This window comes from Neoarius graeffei, chromosome 26, assembly GCF_027579695.1.
Source record: "Neoarius graeffei isolate fNeoGra1 chromosome 26, fNeoGra1.pri, whole genome shotgun sequence".
Taxonomy (NCBI): domain Eukaryota; kingdom Metazoa; phylum Chordata; class Actinopteri; order Siluriformes; family Ariidae; genus Neoarius; species Neoarius graeffei.
The window spans coordinates 30,129,791-30,152,479 of NC_083594.1; the positions used below are offsets into that span (position 1 = coordinate 30,129,791).

Below are 22,689 nucleotides of genomic sequence, written 5' to 3' on the forward strand. Positions count from 1 at the left end.
AATCTGTAGAGAAAAGTAATAGCATAGCGAGTCCGATCGAGCCGCACGTTTTGATATATTGTTTGTCTGTGTGCGACGTACGGTTATTGAGTTATTCGAAATCAAAATTTGCGTAGGAATAATAAAAATAAAAACTAGACCGGACAATTCCCCGGGGGAAATTGTGAGAGGATGCAGTGCGCGAAGCAATTCGGTCACGCATGTTTGCTGGCCGTGAACGTGTGACCCGCAATGATGTTTCAATGCAATGATTATGTGTGTGCTTGAGACAGCAGCCGTCATGAATAAGAGCTATTCAAGAGTATGAACAAAGTGACTACAGGCGGAAATTAGCATGTACTGCTATAACCTGGGACAGACATCTGTCCTTACCACAAGGATAATGTTTAATTTGTGCACTGTCCCTTTTAAAAATAAAATAAACTCTAAGAAGAGTGTTTGTAGTTTGTATGTACGAACAGAAGTGTTCCTAATAAAGTGGGCGGCTAAGGTGAGGCCTGTCGGCTGCCCTCCTCTCAGTTTCTCAGAGCAGCCGATGTTTGAAAAAGTGCTTTTTTTTCCAATTAATTCCATAGAAATGAATGGGGGTTTTTTGGGACAAGTGTGACTACTACTTTTGAGAAAATTATGTCTGTAGTGTGAAATTTGTGGCTGAAAACAGTTTAAGTTTGAAATTTTGAGCATGATGTGTGTGTGCTTGAGACAGCTTTTCCCTCTGCCCCGTCACTGGCCCCAATTGGCATGGTGACGGGCCTGAACAGGAGAGTTAAGACACACACACAAGATTATGTCAGGTGTCTGCTGTGTTTTGCAAAGAGTAGGCCTCGAACAATCACAAATAACTCGACAACGAAAGCAGCTATTCACAAAATTCTTTCACAGTGAGCGCTAGAAGGGTCTCCTGAATAAAATGATGTATTTTTTTGTTTGTAGTCTTAAAAATAACGACACTAGAGCGATTTAAAAACGTTGAAAAAGTGCTTTTTTCCAATTAATTCCATAGAAATGAATGGGGTTTTTTTGGACGATTTTTTCGCGACTACGTCGCGAAAAAATCGTATTCTGTAGAGAAAAGTAATAGCATAGCGAGTCCGATCGAGCCGCACGTTTTGATACATTGTTTGTCTGTGTGCGACGTACGGTTGTGTGACCTGCTATGAAGCTACAATGCCATGATTTATGTGTGTGCTTGAGACAGCTGCCCCCCTCCCCTCTGTGCTCGCTTACTGAAGCCAGTAAGCATGGTGACAGGCCTGAGCAGGCTAAGAGACACACACAAGATTTTGTCAGGTGTCTGCTGTTTTGCTAAGGAGTAGGCCTCGAACAATCACAAATAACTCGACAACGAAAGCAGCTATTCACAAAATTCTTTCACAGTGAGCGCTAGAAGGGTCTCCTGAATAAAATGATGTATTTTTTTGTTTGTATTGTTAAAAATGAGGACGCTACAGGGAGTTAAAAACGAGTGACTTTTCAGCAACGTTTATACTGGGAGTCAATGAGGCCGCTCACCTGTGCTCTCCTCACTTTGAGGCTTGTCATTCAAAAACCGTAAATCCTATCGTTTAGGTAGACACATTGTGTGAATCAGGACAAGTTTTCCTACTACTTTTGAGACAATCATGTCTGTAGAGTGAAATTTGTGGCTGAAAACACGGTTTAAGCGAGAAAGTTTGAGCTTTTTTTTGAAGCCGCCTACACTCTAAGCTTAACGACCCTCACTGGTGTGTAACGCAATAGACACCCATTCAAAAGCCGGATTTTCTCCCAGAAACCACATGGCGTTTGAACCGGGCCTGATCCGAAAGTGTAAAACCTAGCAGAAAAGTTGAATGCCAGATCCACAGAGGAGAAGTTTTCCTACGTTTTAGAGTTTGAATCATGTCTCTAGGTGAAAGCATGCCAGAGCAGTGGATGTTTGAAAAACATTGAAAAAGTGCTTTTTTTTCAATTAATTCCATAGAAATGAATGGGGTTTTTTGGGGCGATTTTTTCGCGACTACGTCGCGAAAAAATCGTATTCTATAGAGAAAAGTAATAGCATAGCGAGTCCGATCGAGCCGCACGTTTTGATATATTGTTTGTCTGTGTGCGACGTACGGTTATTGAGTTAATCGAAATCAAAATTTGCGTAGGAATAAGATTAAGAAGAAGAAGAAGAAGAAAAATACGTAGAAGAACAATAGTTGCAGTGCTTTGCACTGCAACCTATGGGCTCCCCTAGGGGAGCCCATAGGTTGCTGTGCTGCAGCACTGCATCCTAACTAGACCGGACAATTCCCCGGGGGAAATTGTGAGAGGATGCAGTGCGCGAAGCAATTCGGTCACGCATGTTCGCTGGCCGTGAATGCGTGACCCGCAATGACGTTTCAATGCAATGATTGTGTGCTTGAGACAGCAGCCGTCATGAAGAAGAGCTATTCAACAGTATAACCAAAGTGACTACAGGCGGAAATTAGCATGTACTGCTATAACCTGGGACAGACATCTGTCCTTACCACAAGGATAATGTTTAATTTGTGCACTGTCCCTTTTAAAAATAAAATAAACTCTAAACTCTAAGAAGAGTGTTTGTAGTTTGTATGTACGAACAGAAGTGTTCCTAATAAAGTGGGCGGCTAAGGTGAGGCCTGTCGGCTGCCCTCTTCTCAGTTTCTCAGAGCAGCGGAGGTTTGAAATAGTGCTTTTTTTTCCAATTAATTCCATAGAAATGAATGGGGTTTTTTTTGGGACAAGTGTGACTACTACTTTTGAGAAAATTATGTCTGTAGTGTGAAATTTGTGGCTGAAAACAGTTTAAGTTTGAAATTTTGAGCATGATTTGTGTGTGTGCTTGAGACAGCAGCCCCCCTCTGCCCCGTCACTGGCCCCAATCGGCATGGTGACGGGCCTGAACAGGAGAGTTAAGACACACACACAAGATTTTGTCAGGTGTCTGCTGTGTTTTGCTAAGGAGTAGGCCTCGAACAATCACAAATAACTCGACAACGAAAGCAGCTATTCACAAAATTCTTTCACAGTGAGCGCTAGAAGGGTCTCCTGAATAAAATGATGTATTTTTTTGTTTGTAGTCTTAAAAATAACGACACTAGAGCGATTTAAAAACGAGTGACTTTTCTATCCCGTTTATAATGCGTGTCAATGAGCTAAGACACACAAGGTCTTGAATTTTGTGCTGTGTTTTACTACGGACCAGACCTCGAACAATGACAAATAACTCGACAACGGAAGCAGCTATTCACAAAATTCTTTCACAGTGAGCGCTAGAAGGGTCTCCTGAATAAAATTATGTATTTTTTTGTTTGTACTCTTAAAAATAACGACACTAGAGCGATTTAAAAATGAGTGACTTTTCTCTCACGTTTACAATGGGTTTCAATGAAGCCTGTCAGCTGCCCTGTCCTCAGTTTGACGCTTGTCATTCAAAAACCGTAAATCCTATCGTTTAGGTAGACACATTGTGTGAATCAGGACAAGTTTTCCTACTACTTTTGAGAAAATCATGTCTGTAGAGTGAAATTTGTGGCTGAAAACACAGTTTAAGCGAGAAAGTTTGAGCTTTTTTTTCAAACTGTCTGCACTCTAAGCTTAACGACCCTCACTGGTGTGTAACGCAATAGACACCCATTCAAAAGCCGGATTTTCTCCCGGAACCCACATGGCGTTTGAGCCGGGACTGATCCGAAAGTGTAGAACCTAGCAGAAAAGTTGAATGCCAGATCCACAGAGGAGAAGTTTTCCTACGTTTTACAGTTTGAATCACGTCTCTAGGTGAAAGCATGCCAGAGCAGCGGATGTTTGAAAAACGTTGAAAAAGTGCTTTTTTTTCAATTAATTCCATAGAAATGAATGGGGTTTTTTTGGACGATTTTTTCGCGACTACGTCGCGAAAAAATCGTAATCTGTAGAGAAAAGTAATAGCATAGCGAGTCCGATCGAGCCGCACGTTTTGATATATTGTTTGTCTGTGTGCGACGTACGGTTATTGAGTTAATCGAAATCAAAATTTGCGTAGGAATAAGATTAAGAAGAAGAAGAAGAAGAAATACGTAGAAGAACAATAGTTGCAGTGCTTTGCACTGCAACCTATGGGCTCCCCTAGGGGAGCCCATAGGTTGCTGTGCTGCAGCACTGCATCCTAACTAGACCGGACAATTCCCCGGGGGAAATTGTGAGAGGATGCAGTGCGCGAAGCAATTCGGTCACGCATGTTCGCTGGCCGTGAATGCGTGACCCGCAATGACGTTTCAATGCAATGATTGTGTGCTTGAGACAGCAGCCGTCATGAAGAAGAGCTATTCAACAGTATAACCAAAGTGACTACAGGCGGAAATTAGCATGTACTGCTATAACCTGGGACAGACATCTGTCCTTACCACACGGATAATGTTTAATTTGTGCACTGTCCCTTTTAAAAATAAAATAAACTCTAAACTCTAAGAAGAGTGTTTGTAGTTTGTATGTACGAACAGAAGTGTTCCTAATAAAGTGGGCGGCTAAGGTGAGGCCTGTCGGCTGCCCTCCTCTCAGTTTCTCAGAGCAGCGGATGTTTGAAAAAGTGCTTTTTTTTTCCAATTAATTCCATAGAAATGAATGGGTTTTTTTTGGGACAAGTGTGACTACTACTTTTGAGAAAATTATGTCTGTAGTGTGAAATTTGTGGCTGAAAACAGTTTAAGTTTGAAATTTTGAGCTTGATTTGTCTGTGTGCTTGAGACAGCTTTTCCCTCTGCCCCGTCACTGGCCCCAATTGGCATGGTGACGGGCCTGAACAGGAGAGTTAAGACACACACACAAGATTATGTCAGGTGTCTGCTGTGTTTTGCAAAGAGTAGGCCTCGAACAATCACAAATAACTCGACAACGAAAGCAGCTATTCACAAAATTCTTTCACAGTGAGCGCTAGAAGGGTCTCCTGAATAAAATGATGTATTTTTTTGTTTGTATTGTTAAAAATGAGGACGCTACAGGGAGTTAAAAACGAGTGACTTTTCAGCAACGTTTATACTGGGAGTCAATGAGGCCGCTCACCTGTGCTCTCCTCACTTTGAGGCTTGTCATTCAAAAACCGTAAATCCTATCGTTTAGGTAGACACATTGTGTGAATCAGGACAAGTTTTCCTACTACTTTTGAGAAAATCATGTCTGTAGAGTGAAATTTGTGGCTGAAAACACGGTTTAAGCGAGAAAGTTTGAGCTTTTTTTTCAAACTGTCTGCACTCTAAGCTTAACGACCCTCACTGGTGTGTAACGCAATAGACACCCATTCAAAAGCCGGATTTTCTCCCAGAAACCACATGGCGTTTGAACCGGGCCTGATCCGCAAGTGTAAAACCTAGCAGAAAAGTTGAATGCCAGATCCACAGAGGAGAAGTTTTCCTACGTTTTAGAGTTTGAATCATGTCTCTAGGTGAAAGCATGCCAGAGCAGTGGATGTTTGAAAAACGTTGAAAAAGTGCTTTTTTTTCAATTAATTCCATAGAAATGAATGGGGTTTTTTGGGGCGATTTTTTCGCGACTACGTCGCGAAAAAATCGTATTCTATAGAGAAAAGTAATAGCATAGCGAGTCCGATCGAGCTGCACGTTTTGATATATTGTTTGTCTGTGTGCGACGTACGGTTATTGAGTTATTCGAAATCAAAATTTGCGTAGGAGGAAGAAGAAGAAGAAGAAGAAATACGTAGAAGAACAATAGTTGCAGTGCTTTGCACTGCAACCTATGGGCTCCCCTAGGGGAGCCCATAGGTTGCTGTGCTGCAGCACTGCATCCTAACTAGACCGGACAATTCCCCGGGGGAAATTGTGAGAGGATGCAGTGCGCGAAGCAATTCGGTCACGCATGTTTGCTGGCCGTGAATGTGTGACCCGCAATGATGTTTCAATGCAATGATTATGTGTGTGCTTGAGACAGCAGCTGTCATGAAGAGCTATTCAAGAGCATAAACAAAGTGACTACAGGCGGAAATTAGCATGAACTGCTATAACCTGGGACAGACATCTGTCCTTACCACAAGGATAATGTTTAATTTGTGCACTGTCCCTTTTAAAAATAAAATAAACTCTAAACTCTAAGAAGTGTGTTTGTAGTTTGTATGTACGAACAGAAGTGTTCCTAATAAAGTGGGCGGCTAAGGTGAAGTGTCATGCCGACCGAGGCCGTTTTTTTTTTTTTTCACAAAAAAAAGAAATTCACAAAATTCTTTCACAGTGAGCGCTAGAAGGGTCTCCTGAATAGACTGTGAGAGACTTTTCTGTCATATTTATAATGGGTGTCAATGAGCTAAGTCACACAAGGTATGGAGTTTTCTACTGATTTTTATGAAGAACCAGGCCTCGAACAATGACAAATAACTCGACAACGGAAGCAGCTATTCACAAAATTCTTTCACACTGAGCGCTAGAAGGGTCTCCTGAATAAAATGATGTATTTTTTTTCTCTGTAGTGTTAAAAATAAGGACACTAGAGCGATTTAAAAATGAGTGACTTTTCTCTCACGTTTATAATGGGTTTCAATGAGCTAAGACACACAAGGTCTTGAATTTTGTGCTGTGTTTTACCACGGACCAGGCCTCGAACAATGACAAATAACTCGACAACGGAAGCAGCTATTCACAAAATTCTTTCACAGTGAGCGCTAGAAGGGTCTCCTGAATAAAATGATGTATTTTTTTTGTCTGTAGTCTTAAAAATAACGACACTAAAGCGATTTAAAAGCGAGTGACTTTTCTCTCACGTTTATAATGGGTGTCAATGAAGCCTGTCAGCTGCCCTGTCCTCAGTTTGACGCTTGTCATTCAAAAACTGTAAATCCTATCGTTTAGGTAGACACATTGTGTGAATCAGGACAAGTTTTCCTACTACTTTTGAGAAAATCATGTCTGTAGAGTGAAATTTGTGGGTGAAAACACAGTTTAAGCGAGAAAGTTTGAGCTTTTTTTTTCAAACTGTCTACACTCTGTAGAGAAAAGTAATAGCATAGCGAGTCCAATCGAGCCGCACGTTTTGATATATTGTTTGTCTGTGTGCGACGTATGGTTGTGTGACCTGCTATGAAGCTACAATGCCATGATTTATGTGTGTGCTTGAGACAGCCGGCCCCTCCCCTCTGTGCTCGCTTACTGAAGCCAGTCGGCATGGTGAAGGGCCTGAGCAGGTTAAGACACACACACACAAGAGTTTGTCAGGTGTCTGCTGAATTTTGCTAAGGGACAGGCCTCGAACAATGACAAATAACTCGACAACGGAAGCAGCTATTCACAAAATTCTTTCACAGTGAGCGCTAGAAGGGTCTCCTGAATAAAATGATGTATTTTTTTGTTTGTACTCTTAAAAATAACGACACTAGAGCGATTTAAATACGAGTGACTTTTCTCTCAGGTTTATAATGGATGTCAATGAAGCCTGTCAGCTTCCCTGTCCTCAGTTTGACGCTTGTCATTCAAAAACCGTAAATCCTATCGTTTAGGTAGACACATTGTGTGAATCAGGACAAGTTTTCCTACTACTTTTGAGAAAATCATGTCTGTAGAGTGAAATTTGTGGCTGAAAACACAGTTTAAGCGAGAAAGTTTGAGATTTTTTTTCAAACTGTCTGCACTCTAAGCTTAACGAGCTTCACTGGTGTGTAACGCAATAGACACCCATTCAAAAGCCGGATTTTCTCCCAGAAACCACATGGCGTTTGAGCTGGGACTGATCCGAAAGTGTAGAACCCAGCAGAAAAGTTGAATGCCAGATCCACAGAGGAGAAGTTTTCCTACGTTTTAGAGTTTGAATCACGTCTCTAGGTTAAAGCATGCCAGAGCAGCCGATGTTTGAAAAACGTTGAAAAAGTGCTTTTTTTCAAATTAATTCCATAGAAATGAATGGGGTTTTTTTGGACGATTTTTTCACGACTACGTCGCGAAAAAATCGTAATCTGTAGAGAAAAGTAATAGCATAGCGAGTCCGATCGAGCCGCACGTTTTGATATATTGTTTGTCTGTGTGCGACGTACGGTTATTGAGTTATTCGAAATCAAAATTTGCGTAGGAATAAGAAGAAGAAGAAGAAGAAGAAATACGTAGAAGAACAATAGTTGCAGTGCTTTGCACTGCATCCTAACTAGACCGGACAATTCCCCGGGGGAAATTGTGAGAGGATGCAGTGCGCGAAGCAATTCGGTCACGCATGTTTGCTGGCCGTGAATGTGTGACCCGCAATGATGTTTCAATGCAATGATCATGTGTGTGCTTGAGACAGCAGCCGTCATGAAGAAGAGCTATTCAAGAGCATTAACAAAGTGACTACAGGCGGAAATTAGCATGTACTGCTATAACCTGGGACAGACATCTGTCCTTACCACAAGGATAATGTTTAATTTGTGCACTGTCCCTTTTAAAAATAAAATAAACTCTGAACTCTAAGAAGAGTGTTTGCAGTTTGTATGTACGAACAGAAGTGTTCCTAATAAAGTGGGCGGCTAAGGTGAGGCCTGTCGGCTGCCCTCTTCTCAGTTTCTCAGAGCAGCGGATGTTTGAAAAAGTGCTTTTTTTTCCAATTAATTCCATAGAAATGAATGGGGGTTTTTTGGGACAAGTGTGACGACTACTTTTGAGAAAATTATGTCTGTAGTGTGAAATTTGTGGCTGAAAACAGTTTAAGTTTGAAATTTTGAGCATGATTTGTGTGTGTGCTTGAGACAGCAGACCCCTCTGCCCCGTCACTGGCCCCAATCGGCATGGTGACGGGCCTGAACAGGAGAGTTAAGACACACACACAAGATTATGTCAGGTGTCTGCTGTTTTGCTAAGGAGTAGGCCTCGAACAATCACAAATAACTCGACAACGGAAGCAGCTATTCACAAAATTCTTTCACAGTGAGCGCTAGAAGGGTCTCCTGAATAAAATGATGTATTTTTTTGTTTGTAGTCTTAAAAATAACGACACTAGAGCGATTTAAAAACGAGTGACTTTTCTATCACGTTTATAATGGATGTCAATGAAGCCTGTCAGCTGCACTGTCCTCAGTTTGACGCTTGTCATTCAAAAACCGTAAATCCTATCGTTTAGGTAGACACATTGTGTGAATCAGGACAAGTTTTCCTACTACTTTTGAGAAAATCATGTCTGTAGAGTGAAATTTGTAGCTGAAAACACAGTTTAAGCGAGAAAGTTTGACCTTTTTTTTTAACCTCTCTCCACTCTGAGCTTAACGAGGTCCACTGGTGTGTAACGCAATAGACACCCATTCAAAAGCCGGATTTTCTCCCGGAACCCACATGGCGTTTGAGCTGGGACTGATCCGAAAGTGTAGAACCTAGCAGAAAAGTTGAATGCCAGATCCACAGAGGAGAAGTTTTCCTACGTTTTAGAGTTTGAATCACGTCTCTAGGTGAAAGCATGCCAGAGCAGCGGACGTTTGAAAAACGTTGAAAAAGTGTTTTTTTTTCAATTAATTCCATAGATATGAATGGGGGGTTTTTGGACGATTTTTTCGCGACTACGTCGCGAAAAAATCGTAATCTGTAGAGAAAAGTAATAGCATAGCGAGTCCGATCGAGCCGCATGTTTTGATATATTGTTTGTCTGTGTGCGACGTACGGTTATTGAGTTATTCGAAATCAAAATTTGCGTAGGAGGAAGAAGAAGAAGAAGAAGAAATACGTAGAAGAACAATAGTTGCAGTGCTTTGCACTGCAACCTATGGGCTCCCCTAGGGGAGCCCATAGGTTGCTGTGCTGCAGCACTGCATCCTAACTAGACCGGACAATTCCCCGGGGGAAATTGTGAGAGGATGCAGTGCGCGAAGCAATTTGGTCACGCATGTTCGCTGGCCGTGAATGTGTGACCCGCAATGACGTTTCAATGCAATGATTATGTGTGCGCTTGAGGCAGCAGCCGTCATGAAGAAGAGCTATTCAAGAGCATGAACAAAGTGACTACAGGCGGAAATTAGCATGTACTGCTATAACCTGGGACAGACATCTGTCCTTACCACAAGGATAATGTTTAATTTGTGCACTGTCCCTTTTAAAAATAAAATAAACTCTAAACTCTAAGAAGAGTGTTTGTAGTTTGTATGTACGAACAGAAGTGTTCCTAATAAAGTGGGCGGCTAAGGAGAGGCTAAGACACACAAGGGCTGGAGTTTTCTACTGTTTTTTTTATGAAGGACCAGGCCTCGAACAATGACAAATAACTCGACAACGGAAGCAGCTATTCACAAAATTCTTTCACAGTGAGCGCTAGAAGGGTCTCCTGAATAAAATGATGTATTTTTTTGTTTGTACTCTTTAAAATAACGACACTAAAGCGATTTAAAAACGAGTGACTTTTCACTCACGTTTATAATGTGTGTCAATGAGCTAAGACACACAAGGTCTTGAATATTGTGCTGTGTTTTACTACGGACCAGACATCGAACAATGACAAATAACTCGACAACGGAAGCAGCTATTCACAAAATTCTTTCACAGTGAGCGCTAGAAGGGTCTCCTGAATAAAATGTATTTTTTTGTTTGTACTCTTTAAAATAACGACACTAGAGCGATTTAAAAACGCGTGACTTTTCACTCACGTTTATAATATGTGTGTCAATGAGCTAAGACACACAAGGTCTTGAATATTGTGCTGTGTTTTACTACGGACCAGACCTCGAACAATGACAAATAACTCGACAACGGAAGCAGCTATTCACAAAATTCTTTCACATTGAGCGCTAGAAGGGTCTCCTGAATAGACTGATGTAATTTTTTTTGTCTGTATTGTTAAAAATGAGGACGCTACAGGGAGTTAAAAACGAGTGACTTTTCAGCAACGTTTATAATGGGAGTCAATGAGGCCGCTCACCTGTGCTCTCCTCACTTTGAGGCTTGTCATTCAAAAACCGTAAATCCTATCGTTTAGGTAGACACATTCTGTGAATCAGGACAAGTTTTCCTACTACTTTTGAGAAAATCATGTCTGTAGAGTGAAATTTGTGGCTGAAAACACAGTTTAAGCGAGGAAGTTTGAGCTTTTTTTTCAAACTGTCTGCACTCTAAGCTTAACGACCCTCACTGGTGTGTAACGCAATAGACACCCATTCAAAAGCCGGATTTTCTCCCGGAACCCACATGGCGTTTGAGCTGGGACTGATCCGAAAGTGTAGAACCCAGCAGAAAAGTTGAATGCCAGATCCACAGAGGAGAAGTTTTCCTACGTTTTAGAGTTTGAATCACGTCTCTAGGTTAAAGCATGCCAGAGCAGCGGACGTTTGAAAAACGTTGAAAAAGTGCTTTTTTTCCAATTAATTCCATAGAAATGAATGGGGTTTTTTTTGGACGATTTTTTCGCGACTACGTCGCGAAAAAATCGTAATCTGTAGAGAAAAGTAATAGCATAGCGAGTCCGATCGAGCCGCACATTTTGATGTATTGTTTGTCTGTGTGCGACGTACGGTTATTGAGTTATTCGAAATCAAAATTTGCGTAGGAATAATAAATATAAGAAGAAGAAGAAGAAGAAGAAACACGTAGAAGAACAATAGTTGCAGTGCTTTGCACTGCAACCTATGGGCTCCCCTAGGGGAGCCCATAGGTTGCTGTGCTGCAGCACTGCATCCTAAATACGTAGAAGAACAATAGTTGCAGTGCTGCAGCACTGCAACCTATGGGCTCCCCTAGGGGAGCCCATAGGTTGCTGTGCTGCAGCACTGCATCCTAATAAGAAACGCATAGAATAACAATAGTGATGCCGTGCTTTGCACTGCATCACTAATAATAAAAATAAGAAACGCATAGAATAACAATAGTGATGCCGTGCTCTGCACTGCATCACTAATAATAATAATAATAAGAAGAAACGCATAGAAGAACAATAGTTATGCGTGCTCTGCACTGCATCACTAATAATAAGAAACGCATAGTAGAACAATAGTGATGCGTGCTCTGCACTGCATCACTAATAAGAAACGCATAGTAGAACAACAGTGATGCGTGCTCTGCACTGCATCACTAATAATAAGAAACACATAGAAGAACAATAGTGATGCGTGCTCTGCACTGCATCACTAATAAGAAACGCACAGAAGAGGTAAAGTGAGATGTGCGGTCCCTGAGTTCAGCGTGTTAATGAACGATGAGATATGTCTGTATGTCTGTATATGTATGTATGTGTGTTTGGGGGGGGAACTGTGAGGATGACATGTCAGATGCTGAAGGGGGGGGTAGGGGGGTGTGCGAGCAGAATCTGTGGCAGAGGGGGGAGGAGGGGCAGAACAGGGAGAGAGTTGAGCCTCCTGACTGCCTGGTGAAAGAAACTGTTCTTGAGCCTGCTGGTTTTGGCCCGGAGACTCCGCAGTCTCCTCCCTGACGGCAGCAGACTGAAGAGGCTGTGAGATGGGTGGGTGGGGTCACCTGCAATCCTGATGGCTTTGCGGGTGAGGCGGGAGTTATAAATATCCATTAGAGAAGGGAGAGAGACACCAATGATCCTCTCAGCTGCTCTCACGATGCGCTGCAGAGTCTTGCTGCAGGACACGGTGCAGGCGCCGTACCACACGGTGATACAACTGGTCAGGATGTTCTCGATGGTGCCTCTGTAGAAAGTGTGCATGATGGGGGCCGGGGCTCTTGCTCTCCTCAGTTTGCAGAGGAAGTACAGACACTGTTGGGCTTTTTTGGCCAGTGATGCGGTGTTGTTGCTCCAAGACAGGTCTTCAGAGATGTGTACACCCAGAAACTTGGTGCTGCTCACCCTCTCCACTGCAGCACCGTCGATAGATAGTGGAGCATGCTGGGTGTGCTCTCTCCTGAAGTCCACAACAATCTCCTTCACGTTCAGATGGAGATTGTTGTCCTTGCACCACATGGCCAAGCAGCTCACCTCACTCCTGTAGAATGTCTCATCGCCATTGTTGATGAGACCCACCACAGTCGTGTCATCCACAAACTTAATGAAGAGATTAGAGTTGGATGTTGGTGTGCAGTCATGGGTCAGCAGAGTGAAGAGGAGGGGGCTTAGCACACATCCTTGGGGGGCCCCCCCGTGTTCAATGTAATGGTGCTGGAGGAGTTGCTGCTGACCCGTACAGTCTGTGGTCTCCCCGTCAGGAAGTCCAGCAGCCAGTTGCACAGGGAGGTGTTGAGTCCCAGCTGGTCCAGTTTATGAATGAGCTGCTGAGGAATGATTGTGTTGAATGCTGAGCTAAAGTCTATGAACAGCATTCTGACATACGAGTCTTTTGTCTCCAGGTGGGTGAGGGCTGAGTGGAGGGCAGTGGAGATGGCGTCATCGGTCGAACGGTTGGACTGATATGCAAACTGGAAAGGGTCCAGGGCAGGGGGGAGGGCAAACTTGATATGCCGCATGACTAGCCGCTCGAAGCACTTCATGAGGATGGGAGTGAGTGCGACAGGCGGTAGTCATTGAAGCAGGAGGGAGACGGCTTCTTCGGGACCGGGATAATGGTGGTGGTGGTTTTGAGGCACGTAGGGACAACAGCCTGGCTCAATGAGATGTTGAAGATGTCTGTAAAGACATCTGTGAGCTCCTCGGCACAGTCTCTCAGGACACGACCAGGAATGTTATCAGGACCCGGGGCTTTTCGTGCATTTGTCATCCTGAGAGCTCTCCTCACGCTGTCTGGGGACAGCGTCAACACCTGGTCGCTAGGAGGTGGTGGGGTCTTCTGTGCCGTGGTGCTGTTGTCTGCCTCAAAGCGAGCGAAGAAGTCGTTCAACTGATTCAGCAGAGACGTGGAGTTGTCACAGGTCTGCGGTGAGGGCTTGTAGTCTGTGATGGTCTGAATCCCCCGCCACAGGTTCCTGGTGTCTCTGCTGTCGTTGAAATGGTCAGCAATGTACCTGGAATACTGTCTCTTGGCCACCCTGATGCCTCGTGACAGACTGGCCCTAGCTGTCCTCAGGCCCACCTCGTCCCCAGCTCTGAAGGCGGCATTCCGAGCCCACAGGAGCCTGTGGACTTCCCCTGTCAGCCATGGCTTCTGATTGGCCTGAATGGAGATGGTTCTGGTGACAGTAACGTCGTCCATGCACTTCCTCATGTAGGCAGTGACGGTCTCCGTGTACTCCTGGAGATGTGATGTTGCTGTAGGTGGCCGCCTGTCTGAACATGCTCCATTCAGTGGTGGAAAAACAGTCCTGGAGTGCCTCTGAGGACCCCTCTGGCCACACACGTATCTGTTTTGTAGCTGGTTTGGTGACTTTAACCAGCGGTCTGTATGCTGGCATTAGCATAACAGTGGAGTGATCTGAGGCCCCAAGGTGGGGGAGGAGTAGGGCTTTGTAGGCGTCTTTATGCATGGTGTAAACATTGTCCAGAGTATTGTTTCCATGTGTGGGAAAGTTGATATGACCATTAGGGCTGGGTATCACCAGATACCTCACAATACGATACTATGGCGATATTTTGCCCACGATAACGATAATATCACGGTACAGCGATTCTGCGATAATCGATATATTGCAAAAAATTTCAACCACATCACGATATCTGTATCACTGAAGAAAATCAGAATTTATTGACCACTGTAAAATAACATTTCACATACATAACTACACACTCTTGCCAGACATATATTTGTCTCTATTCCACTGCTGGCAAAACCAAGAGTTGCTTCACTACAACATACAGAAAATTCCCATTTCTGTGCTAGTATTATCAACTTTTCTGTAAGCATGGACACATCAGTGCTGCTTAACAAGCAGAATCAAATTGTTTTATGAAAACTTAAAACTTGCACTGCAGACTGCACATACATTTCAGTGCTAACACTAATATCAATTTGTTCTTTGTAAACTTGAGAACATATACCTGAGAACATTTAACTTGTGCTTATTTTGCAGGAACAACACACTGTCTGAAACACATTGAAAAGTGCAGTGTGCATCTTAGTCTCCTACTGCGCATGCGCGAAGCCTACTGCGCATGCGCAGAACACATGAATTAGCAAGTTCTCATACAGACCGGTTTATTATTCAAAACAAGGCATTACAAATTATTTGACTCGGCCAAAGACTCGACCAATACGCACAAAACATAAAAATCGGCAAATGCGTGAAATACTCACCAATTTTCTATCAGCCCAGCTGATCGGTAGGACAAAACTACTGTTGAATTTTCCTACTCTCCTGGATTTCGCGCATGCGCAGTAGGCTTGGTAGGACAAATCCAAGAGGTAGGATAACTTTACAGAACACCAGCTCACTGTTTTTTCTCCTTTCCTTTGGAATCCAAAGTGCCTCCAAACATCTGCGTTAAAGTTCGGCGGCGTCTCTAGGTTTACGTTAACAGCCATGCTTGCTTAACAGCCATGCTTGCTTAACAGCCATGCTTTTTTTCCTCACTGCAACCGCCGGGGAAAAAAGAGAAGACGAAGAGTGCCTTGCAGTGAGGGAGCGGCACAGCGACACCTCGCGGAGCGGAGGTGCGGAAGTCGTACTGGATTTACAACCCGTCTGAAACATGATTTATTATTTGAAAAAATATCGATATTCAAATTGAGTATTGATATTGAATCAGAAGACAAAGTATCGCGATATATCGCCGTATCGATATTTTTGCACACCCCTAATGACCATAGAGTTTTGGAAACACGCTCTTGGGGTTTGCATGATTGAAATCCCCAGCCAGGATGAGGAAAGCATCTGGGTGGGCTGTCTGCTGCTCACTGATGTGCTGATAGAGTTCATTCAGTGCTTCACTCCTGTTGTTATTGGAGCCGGGAGGGATGTATATTGCTACCAGCAATATGGCTGTAAATTCCCCTGGCAAGTAGAATGGCCGGCACTTAATAATTATAAACTTCACCAGTGGTGAGCAGTGTTTGCAGACCACAACAGCATCGCGGCACCAGGCATCACTGATGTAAACACAGAGTCCTCCACCGCGAGTCTTCCCCCCCCTCGACTAGCACTCTGTCTGACCTGTCTGACGAATCCAGCTTGTTGTCCAGCGAGCGTATGTTGGCCAGAGTGATGGTAGGGATAGCCGGCCGGTGAGGGCTAGCCGCTAGCCTAGCTCGGATACCTCCGCGCTTGCCTCTCTTCTGCTTCCGCATGTTCCGCCTGTGGCGCTTCCACTGTGGGCTGGATGCAGGAGTGGGGGTCGGTGATTGAGCAGGCCTCTGGAGCAAACCGTAGTCGCATAGCACTTCCGCATCCGCTGGATTTATATCTGTGAATATAGTTCTGCGGATGTCGAGCAGAAACTCACGGGAGTATGTGTGCCTTGAGACTGATGGACGCGACAAAGACGAACAGATACACACTGTTTTAAACCACAAAAAACACGAAAACACCGTTCTGTTGGGACAGAGAGGAGCCGCTGCGTGTGCGCGCCGCCATCTTGAACTTATAACGGTCATATAGCAAAACCTTTTACCAAGTTTGATGAAATTCCTCCACAAATTGAGAGAGAGGAGTGGATTTCAGATGAACATACACCCTCATGAAATTGTCAAAGTACAAGTTATTTAATCAAGGGTCAAAGTTCTGGTAAAATTTTCACAAACGAAATTAAATCACAATACAAGGCCTTTTGCCAAGCTTTGAGAAATTCATCCCAAAATTGTGAGAGGAGTTGATGTCAGAAGGCAAGCACACCTTCCTGAAATTGAGAGAGTACAAGGCTGTAAATCAAGGGCCACAGCTCTGGTAAAACGTGACCGAATTGAACAAAATAACAAAAGCATACTACCAACATATAACAATGACTTTTGCCAAGTTTTGTGAAATTCCTCCAAAAATTTTGAGAGGAGTTGATTTCAGAAGGTGAGCACCCTTGCCGGGATGGACAAGGTTGTTTTGTGCAGGTGGCCACAATGAACTTGAAATTTTCATGTGGTGCGACCATTGTAGAGTGTATGCCATGAGACATACAGTACCAGTCAAGTGTTTGGACACCTACTCCTGCATAGGTTTTCCTGTATTTTGACACTTTCTCCATTGTAGAATAATACTGAAGACATCAAAACTATTAAAAGATGTGCAGTGTTCTCCACGGGCGCTTTTAAAGTGGCGCACCACCACGTTATAATTCTGGCCTGCCACCCTTCACGTGGCCCGCCACCCTTCCCTTGACCAAATAAAAAAATAAAATAAAAAACATCAGTATACACCAAATAAATCATAAAGTATTCGCTTAATTATAATTTTGTAACTATTTAACACACAGAAGTAGGTATGGCGAAAAATAAAAAAAAACCTTGACTGACCACCGAGCCTCATTAGCCGGTTAAAGTTGGTTAACCTATGAATTTAACAGGGATGCAAACGGCGCGCCTTTTGGCGGATGCCGCCTTTTTCACGGCTGAATCGTGCAGATCCGATTTTTTTTTTTTGGGGGGGGGGGGGGGGGGTGTTGGAGTGTCTGAATAATTTCAACGGCATTTGCTTATTTAGTAATTTTAATACAGAATTTACTCTGATGAAATTATTCAGACACTCCAACGCCCCCCCCCTAAAAAAAAAAAAATCGGATCTGCATGATTCAGCCGTGAAAAAGTCGGCATCTGCGCCTTTAGTTTGTGTGGAGAGATATGATCTGCAATAACATGCATTGTTGGCTACAGACCGAAACATACTTTCAGAATGCACTGGCCAAGGCAGGACTCAACTCGATATGCCTTTTAATAATTAAAAAAAACAGAATAGTAATTTGTAAGCTAAAAAGCCTATTGGCCCTTTTCCACTACCCTTTTTCAGCTCACTTCAGCTCGCTTCAGCTCACTTCAGCCCGACATGGCTCGCGTTTCGACTACCAAAAACCAGCACGACTCAGCTCGTTTCAGCCCTGCTTAGCCCCTAAAACTCGCACCGTTTTGGAGTGGGGCTGAAGCGAGCCAAGCCGTGCCGACTGAGGTTGGGGGCGTGAGCAGACACTCCCCTGTGCACTGATTGGTGAGGAGGCGTGTCCTCACATGCCCACACACGCCCCGCGAGCGCGCTGGGATCTGTAAACACCGCAAACCCGGAAGGAGAATAATTATGAATTACGAGAATTTCTGAAGCCTTATGCGCCTCGCCTCATCTATACACTCTTGCCAGTATCTGTTGGCGTTGTCGGTGACAACAAGCCACAGCACCAAGACCAGCAACACTAACGACTCCATGTCCTCCATGTTTATTGTTTACTATTCGGGTCGTGAGACTACCGCTTAAAAGCTCACTGAATCAGTGACATACAGAGCATCGTGGACGAGTTCGCGGAGCGCAAGGCTCGCCGTATGCCCTTCAAATAATGCGCGCAGTAGGCTATTGATGTTTTATTATGAGCCATGTACAGTATGTCGCCTAATGTTTTTTTGTTTCTGAGTTACATGTTCGTTTGAAGGACTTAATGTACAAAATAACATAGTTGCACCCCGTAGTGTTGAAATTGGTAAACACAATGCATTCAGTGAGGTTTGCACCGCCCTCCTTTTATTTCTGACTCTTCCTGTCACCACTCTGAGCGCTCATTCGTATGCCCTTCAAATAATGTGCGCAGTATAGGCTATTGATGTTTTATTATGAGCCATGTACAGTATCCTAATGTTTTTTGTTTCTGAGTTACATGTTCGTTTGAAGGACTAGATGTACTAAATAACATAGTTGCACCCGGTAGTGTTGAAATTGGTAAACACCGCAGTTGCGGACATTTTGTAGCCTAAAATGATGTTATGATAAGCTTTAATAAAGGGCCCGGTCATTTGCCCCGCCCCCGGCCCGGCTCTGACTTGTTCCGCCACTGTCACTGATGTCACTGTTTGCGCTGCTTAACGACATCACGTGACGTCCACCCACTTTCGCTAACTCCACCCAATGTGTCCACCCACTTCCAGCCAGCACGGTTCAGCGCGGTTGTAGTCGAAATGCAACTCCAACAGCCCTGCTCAGCTCGACTCGGCACGGCACGGCTCAGCCGCGTTTGTAGTGGAAAAGCGGCATATGTCTACACTTTTCTCTCGCCGAGTGGCAGCTGTCTTCAACTGGGGCGGGAGGGCGGGACATGACTGAATGGGTGTTTCTGATTTGTCAGCTGTCTTCAACTGGGGTGGGAGGGCGGGACATGACTAAATGGGTGTTTCTGATTTGTCAGCTGTCTTCAACTGGGGCGGGAGGGCGGGACATGACTGAATGGGTGTTTCTGATTTGTCAGCTGTCTTCAACTGGGGCGGGAGGGCGGGACATGACTGAATGAGTGTTTCTGATTTGTCAGCTGTCGTCCTTACACCGCATGGCATGCCCCAAGCGTTTACAACACAGAATTCCAGGTTCTCCGCTCCAAAATCGGCAGCTTCAAAACGATTGATTTTTTTTTTTTAACCGACAACCAAAAAAAAAAATTAACCGGTTGACGTTGATTCGGTCAACCACCGGTCAAACGGTCATCGGTTAACATCCCTACACAGAAGACAATTAAACAAATGCATACGGGGCTATCCCTGCATTACACTACACTGCACCACATTACACTACACTGCACCACATTACACTATACTGACATATAGTAACGTTGGAAGCTACAAGCTGCAACTAGCCAGCAGCTAAATAACTTTGCGGGTGTTTGTAGCGTTATTCAGGGATGAGAATGAAAAATATTTAAAAAGTCTGAAAAAAGCTGGGGGTTTGGGGGCCGCAAGCACCCAGCGGGGCCCAGGGGCAGAGCCCCGGTGGGGGCCCAGGGGGCAGGAGCTAATGATTTTTGGCTTTTTTTTTTTTTTTTTACCCCAAAACCATTAATTTTATCAGCAAAAAGTTGCAATTTATTTGGAAATAAATTCCCCTTCTTGGTGGACTACCAGGTGAAAATGATTAATAAAAGAGACTTGTTTTTAATCAATTCACATTTGATGACTTCAAAAAAAATCAATGCACCTTTAATATAAACAAGCTCTACAGTATTATATTTCTGCATTTTTGCTATTCATGTCTTTGAATACTCTAATCCTTTAAAATGAAGTGCAAACCAGAAAAAAGTTCTATCATATAATTCTCTTAAGCTTTCTTCTGATGTTATCATGGTAGCAGGAGGTCTTGCATATTAAGCAGGCAACATTCAACATCACTTATCGCTTCCCTTTCAACTGTTGTGTGTACTAACTAGGTTTTATCTGGACAGGATGTTGTGTAATGTAATACATATACCATATGGTCAATTTGAAGATCAAGATGGTGATTTTGAATTAAAGAACAGGCATGTACAATTGGCATTACATATTGGATTTTTTTAAAATCAAAAACTAAGTTCATCTCGGCCTAAAACATTTGGGCAGACGCTCCCGCGCGGCACATACCAGCAATTCCCTCCCCCGTCCCCCTATGAAATGAGAAATAAGTAGGAGAGTTATACATGCTATCATACCTAAAATTTTATCAGAAATACACTATGATTCTCCCCAACATGCTACATTAGATAAGCTAACCACATTTATAAAATATACACACTTATATATGACATTATATTATATTATATTATATATATATATATATATATATATATATATATATATACACACACACACACACACACAAAATGGCATTGATTCATGCAATATACATTATAAATATAATGAATCATTGAACAGGCAAAATCATTTTCGACCTGCCTTTGTGTTTTTTGGTGTATATGTGAAGTTCGATAGTCCTCGCCCTTCTACTAGCGTAGTTTATCATGTCAGAACACAATGAGCAAAGTACTTTTCCTGGGACGTCTATTTTCCGGATGTGATCACCGAGCTTCGTTGTGACAGTCTGCGTTCAGTGTTCTTTCTAACCAAGCCCATCGAAAACAGTTCTTTATTCCTGCACCTTTATCAGTCTCCCTCGCTCGATCCTCTTCTTTCTTATCTAGGACTTTTGCCATTGTCGATATGCTAAAATATCCCGCCTGAATACATGTGCCTTTCCGATGTTACCAATGTGTATTGTCAAACAGTGTGTACGGGTCGGTGAACGGCGATTGCAAGCCACGCGTGGAGAGCACGCGTACACTGCACGCGATGGGATTTCCCGAAAATTCTACCACAAATGAGTCGAACATTGTCGCAAAAGTGAATGTTAATTACGACATGTTGAAAGACTCGAGTGTGTTAACCCGGAGCCCACCAAGAATCAAGACGTTATAAGGTGACCACAGATCGTTAACCATACCCCCCGAAAATTTCTCAATGGATTTACATCGATCTCAAAAACGATCATTTTGGTCTGAAAAAGTCAGAAATCCGCCGATCGGCGGAAAATTCTCATCCCTGGTTATCGTGCAACAGTTACACTTATCTATCGTCTTTTCTGATCATTCACAGTTACAGTAATCATACAACACCACACATTAAGTTCAGGGCTTTTATTTTACGCATCTGTGATCATGTAGGCGAGAGCTGCATTCTCCCGTTGCCTCACTGTTTGTTTACTGCAAGACTTCCGGGTTCCTGTGTCAAAGGACCCGAACTACAGAGGCCGGGGTGGCTTCGTAGTGCCAGTCTCGGGCAGGCGCACCAGCTCATGCATGGATTAGAGTGGTTTCACCCAATTAACATTGTGTATTGTAAAAAACGTATCCATTTATTGTAATTGGGTATTTTGTTTATGCATGGAAGTTCATTTATTTCACACACACAAAAATAAATAAATAAATATATTACGTTCATTATGTCTTCTTCTTAAATCAAAATAATTAGTTTTTCTTTTGTTTCAGACATGTAAAAGCTTTTTTACCTTTACCTGACATGTTTCGACGGTGTAACTTCCGTCTTCATCAGAGGGTCACCCGGATGTTGGTGTGTGACGTGCCTTTATAATCAGCTGATGTTGTGGAGGCGTGACCTCCCTGCCAATATTGACAGGTCGGTCACGCCTCCCGCTGTCAGTGTTGCCCCCTCAGGACGGCGCTCCAGGTGTGGGAGAGCATGTACGCCCCCTCATCCCTGTTTATTGTTCTTGGGCTACGCTTTCTGATTTCTATTGACTCCTTGATCCAACGGTGGTATCTGTTGTTCTCTTGCTGTATGATCTGAGCATTGTCCCAGTCCATTATATGATTTTCCCTTCTGCAGTGGTCTGTTATTGCTGATTTCAGGTTCCCTTGCATAGCCTTTTCTTTTATTGCTCTTGTTTGTCTCTGTTCTGTTTCTTTTTCACATTCTTTTTTATGTTCCTTTTTTCGTATGCTAAAACTCCTTCCTGTCTCCCCAATGTAGGTTTTATTGCATGACAGGCATGGTATTTCATATATGACATTACATTTACTGTTTTGGTCAATTTTGTCCTTAGGGTGAACTAGTAGCTGTCGTAGTTTGGTGTGTGGTTTCACGGGTGTTTGTATGTTGTGTTTTTTCATGGCTCTTTGGATTTGTTCTGTGACTCCTCTGACATACGGTAGAGTCACTACTGCTTTACTTTCCTGTTTTTGGGTTGTCTGTTTTCTTCCTTTTTCCTGCGTCTTTTCTTTTGTTTTCACTTGTTGTGCGCCTTTGTGTATGGCCCATGGTGGATATTGACATGTGATCAGAGCTTGCCGTATGTGTTGTTCTTCTGTTGCACGTTCTGTGGGGTCGGTTATGATTGATGCACGTTCGTAGAGTGTTGTGACAACTGACAGTTTGTGTGCGATGGGGTGTTCGGACGTCCAGAGCAGATATTGATCAGTGTGTGTCGGTTTTCTGTAGATTGTTATTTTGATGTCTCCGTCGTCTGTGTGGTGAATTTTTATGTCCAAAAACGC

The 22,689-nt window shown here is 43.4% G+C and overlaps 1 protein-coding gene across 1 annotated transcript in view; it reads right to left on the minus strand.

The window, feature by feature from the left end:
- Positions 1–21,796, minus strand: part of timm17a (translocase of inner mitochondrial membrane 17 homolog A (yeast)) — a 45,467-nt gene extending 23,671 nt beyond the window's left edge. The window contains exon 1 of the mRNA XM_060910153.1: positions 21,690–21,796. Within this exon, the coding sequence (XP_060766136.1) occupies positions 21,690–21,724 (35 nt within the window). The 5' untranslated portion in view covers positions 21,725–21,796. The remainder of the gene's footprint in view (positions 1–21,689) is intronic.
- Positions 21,797–22,689: the final 893 nt, after the last annotated feature.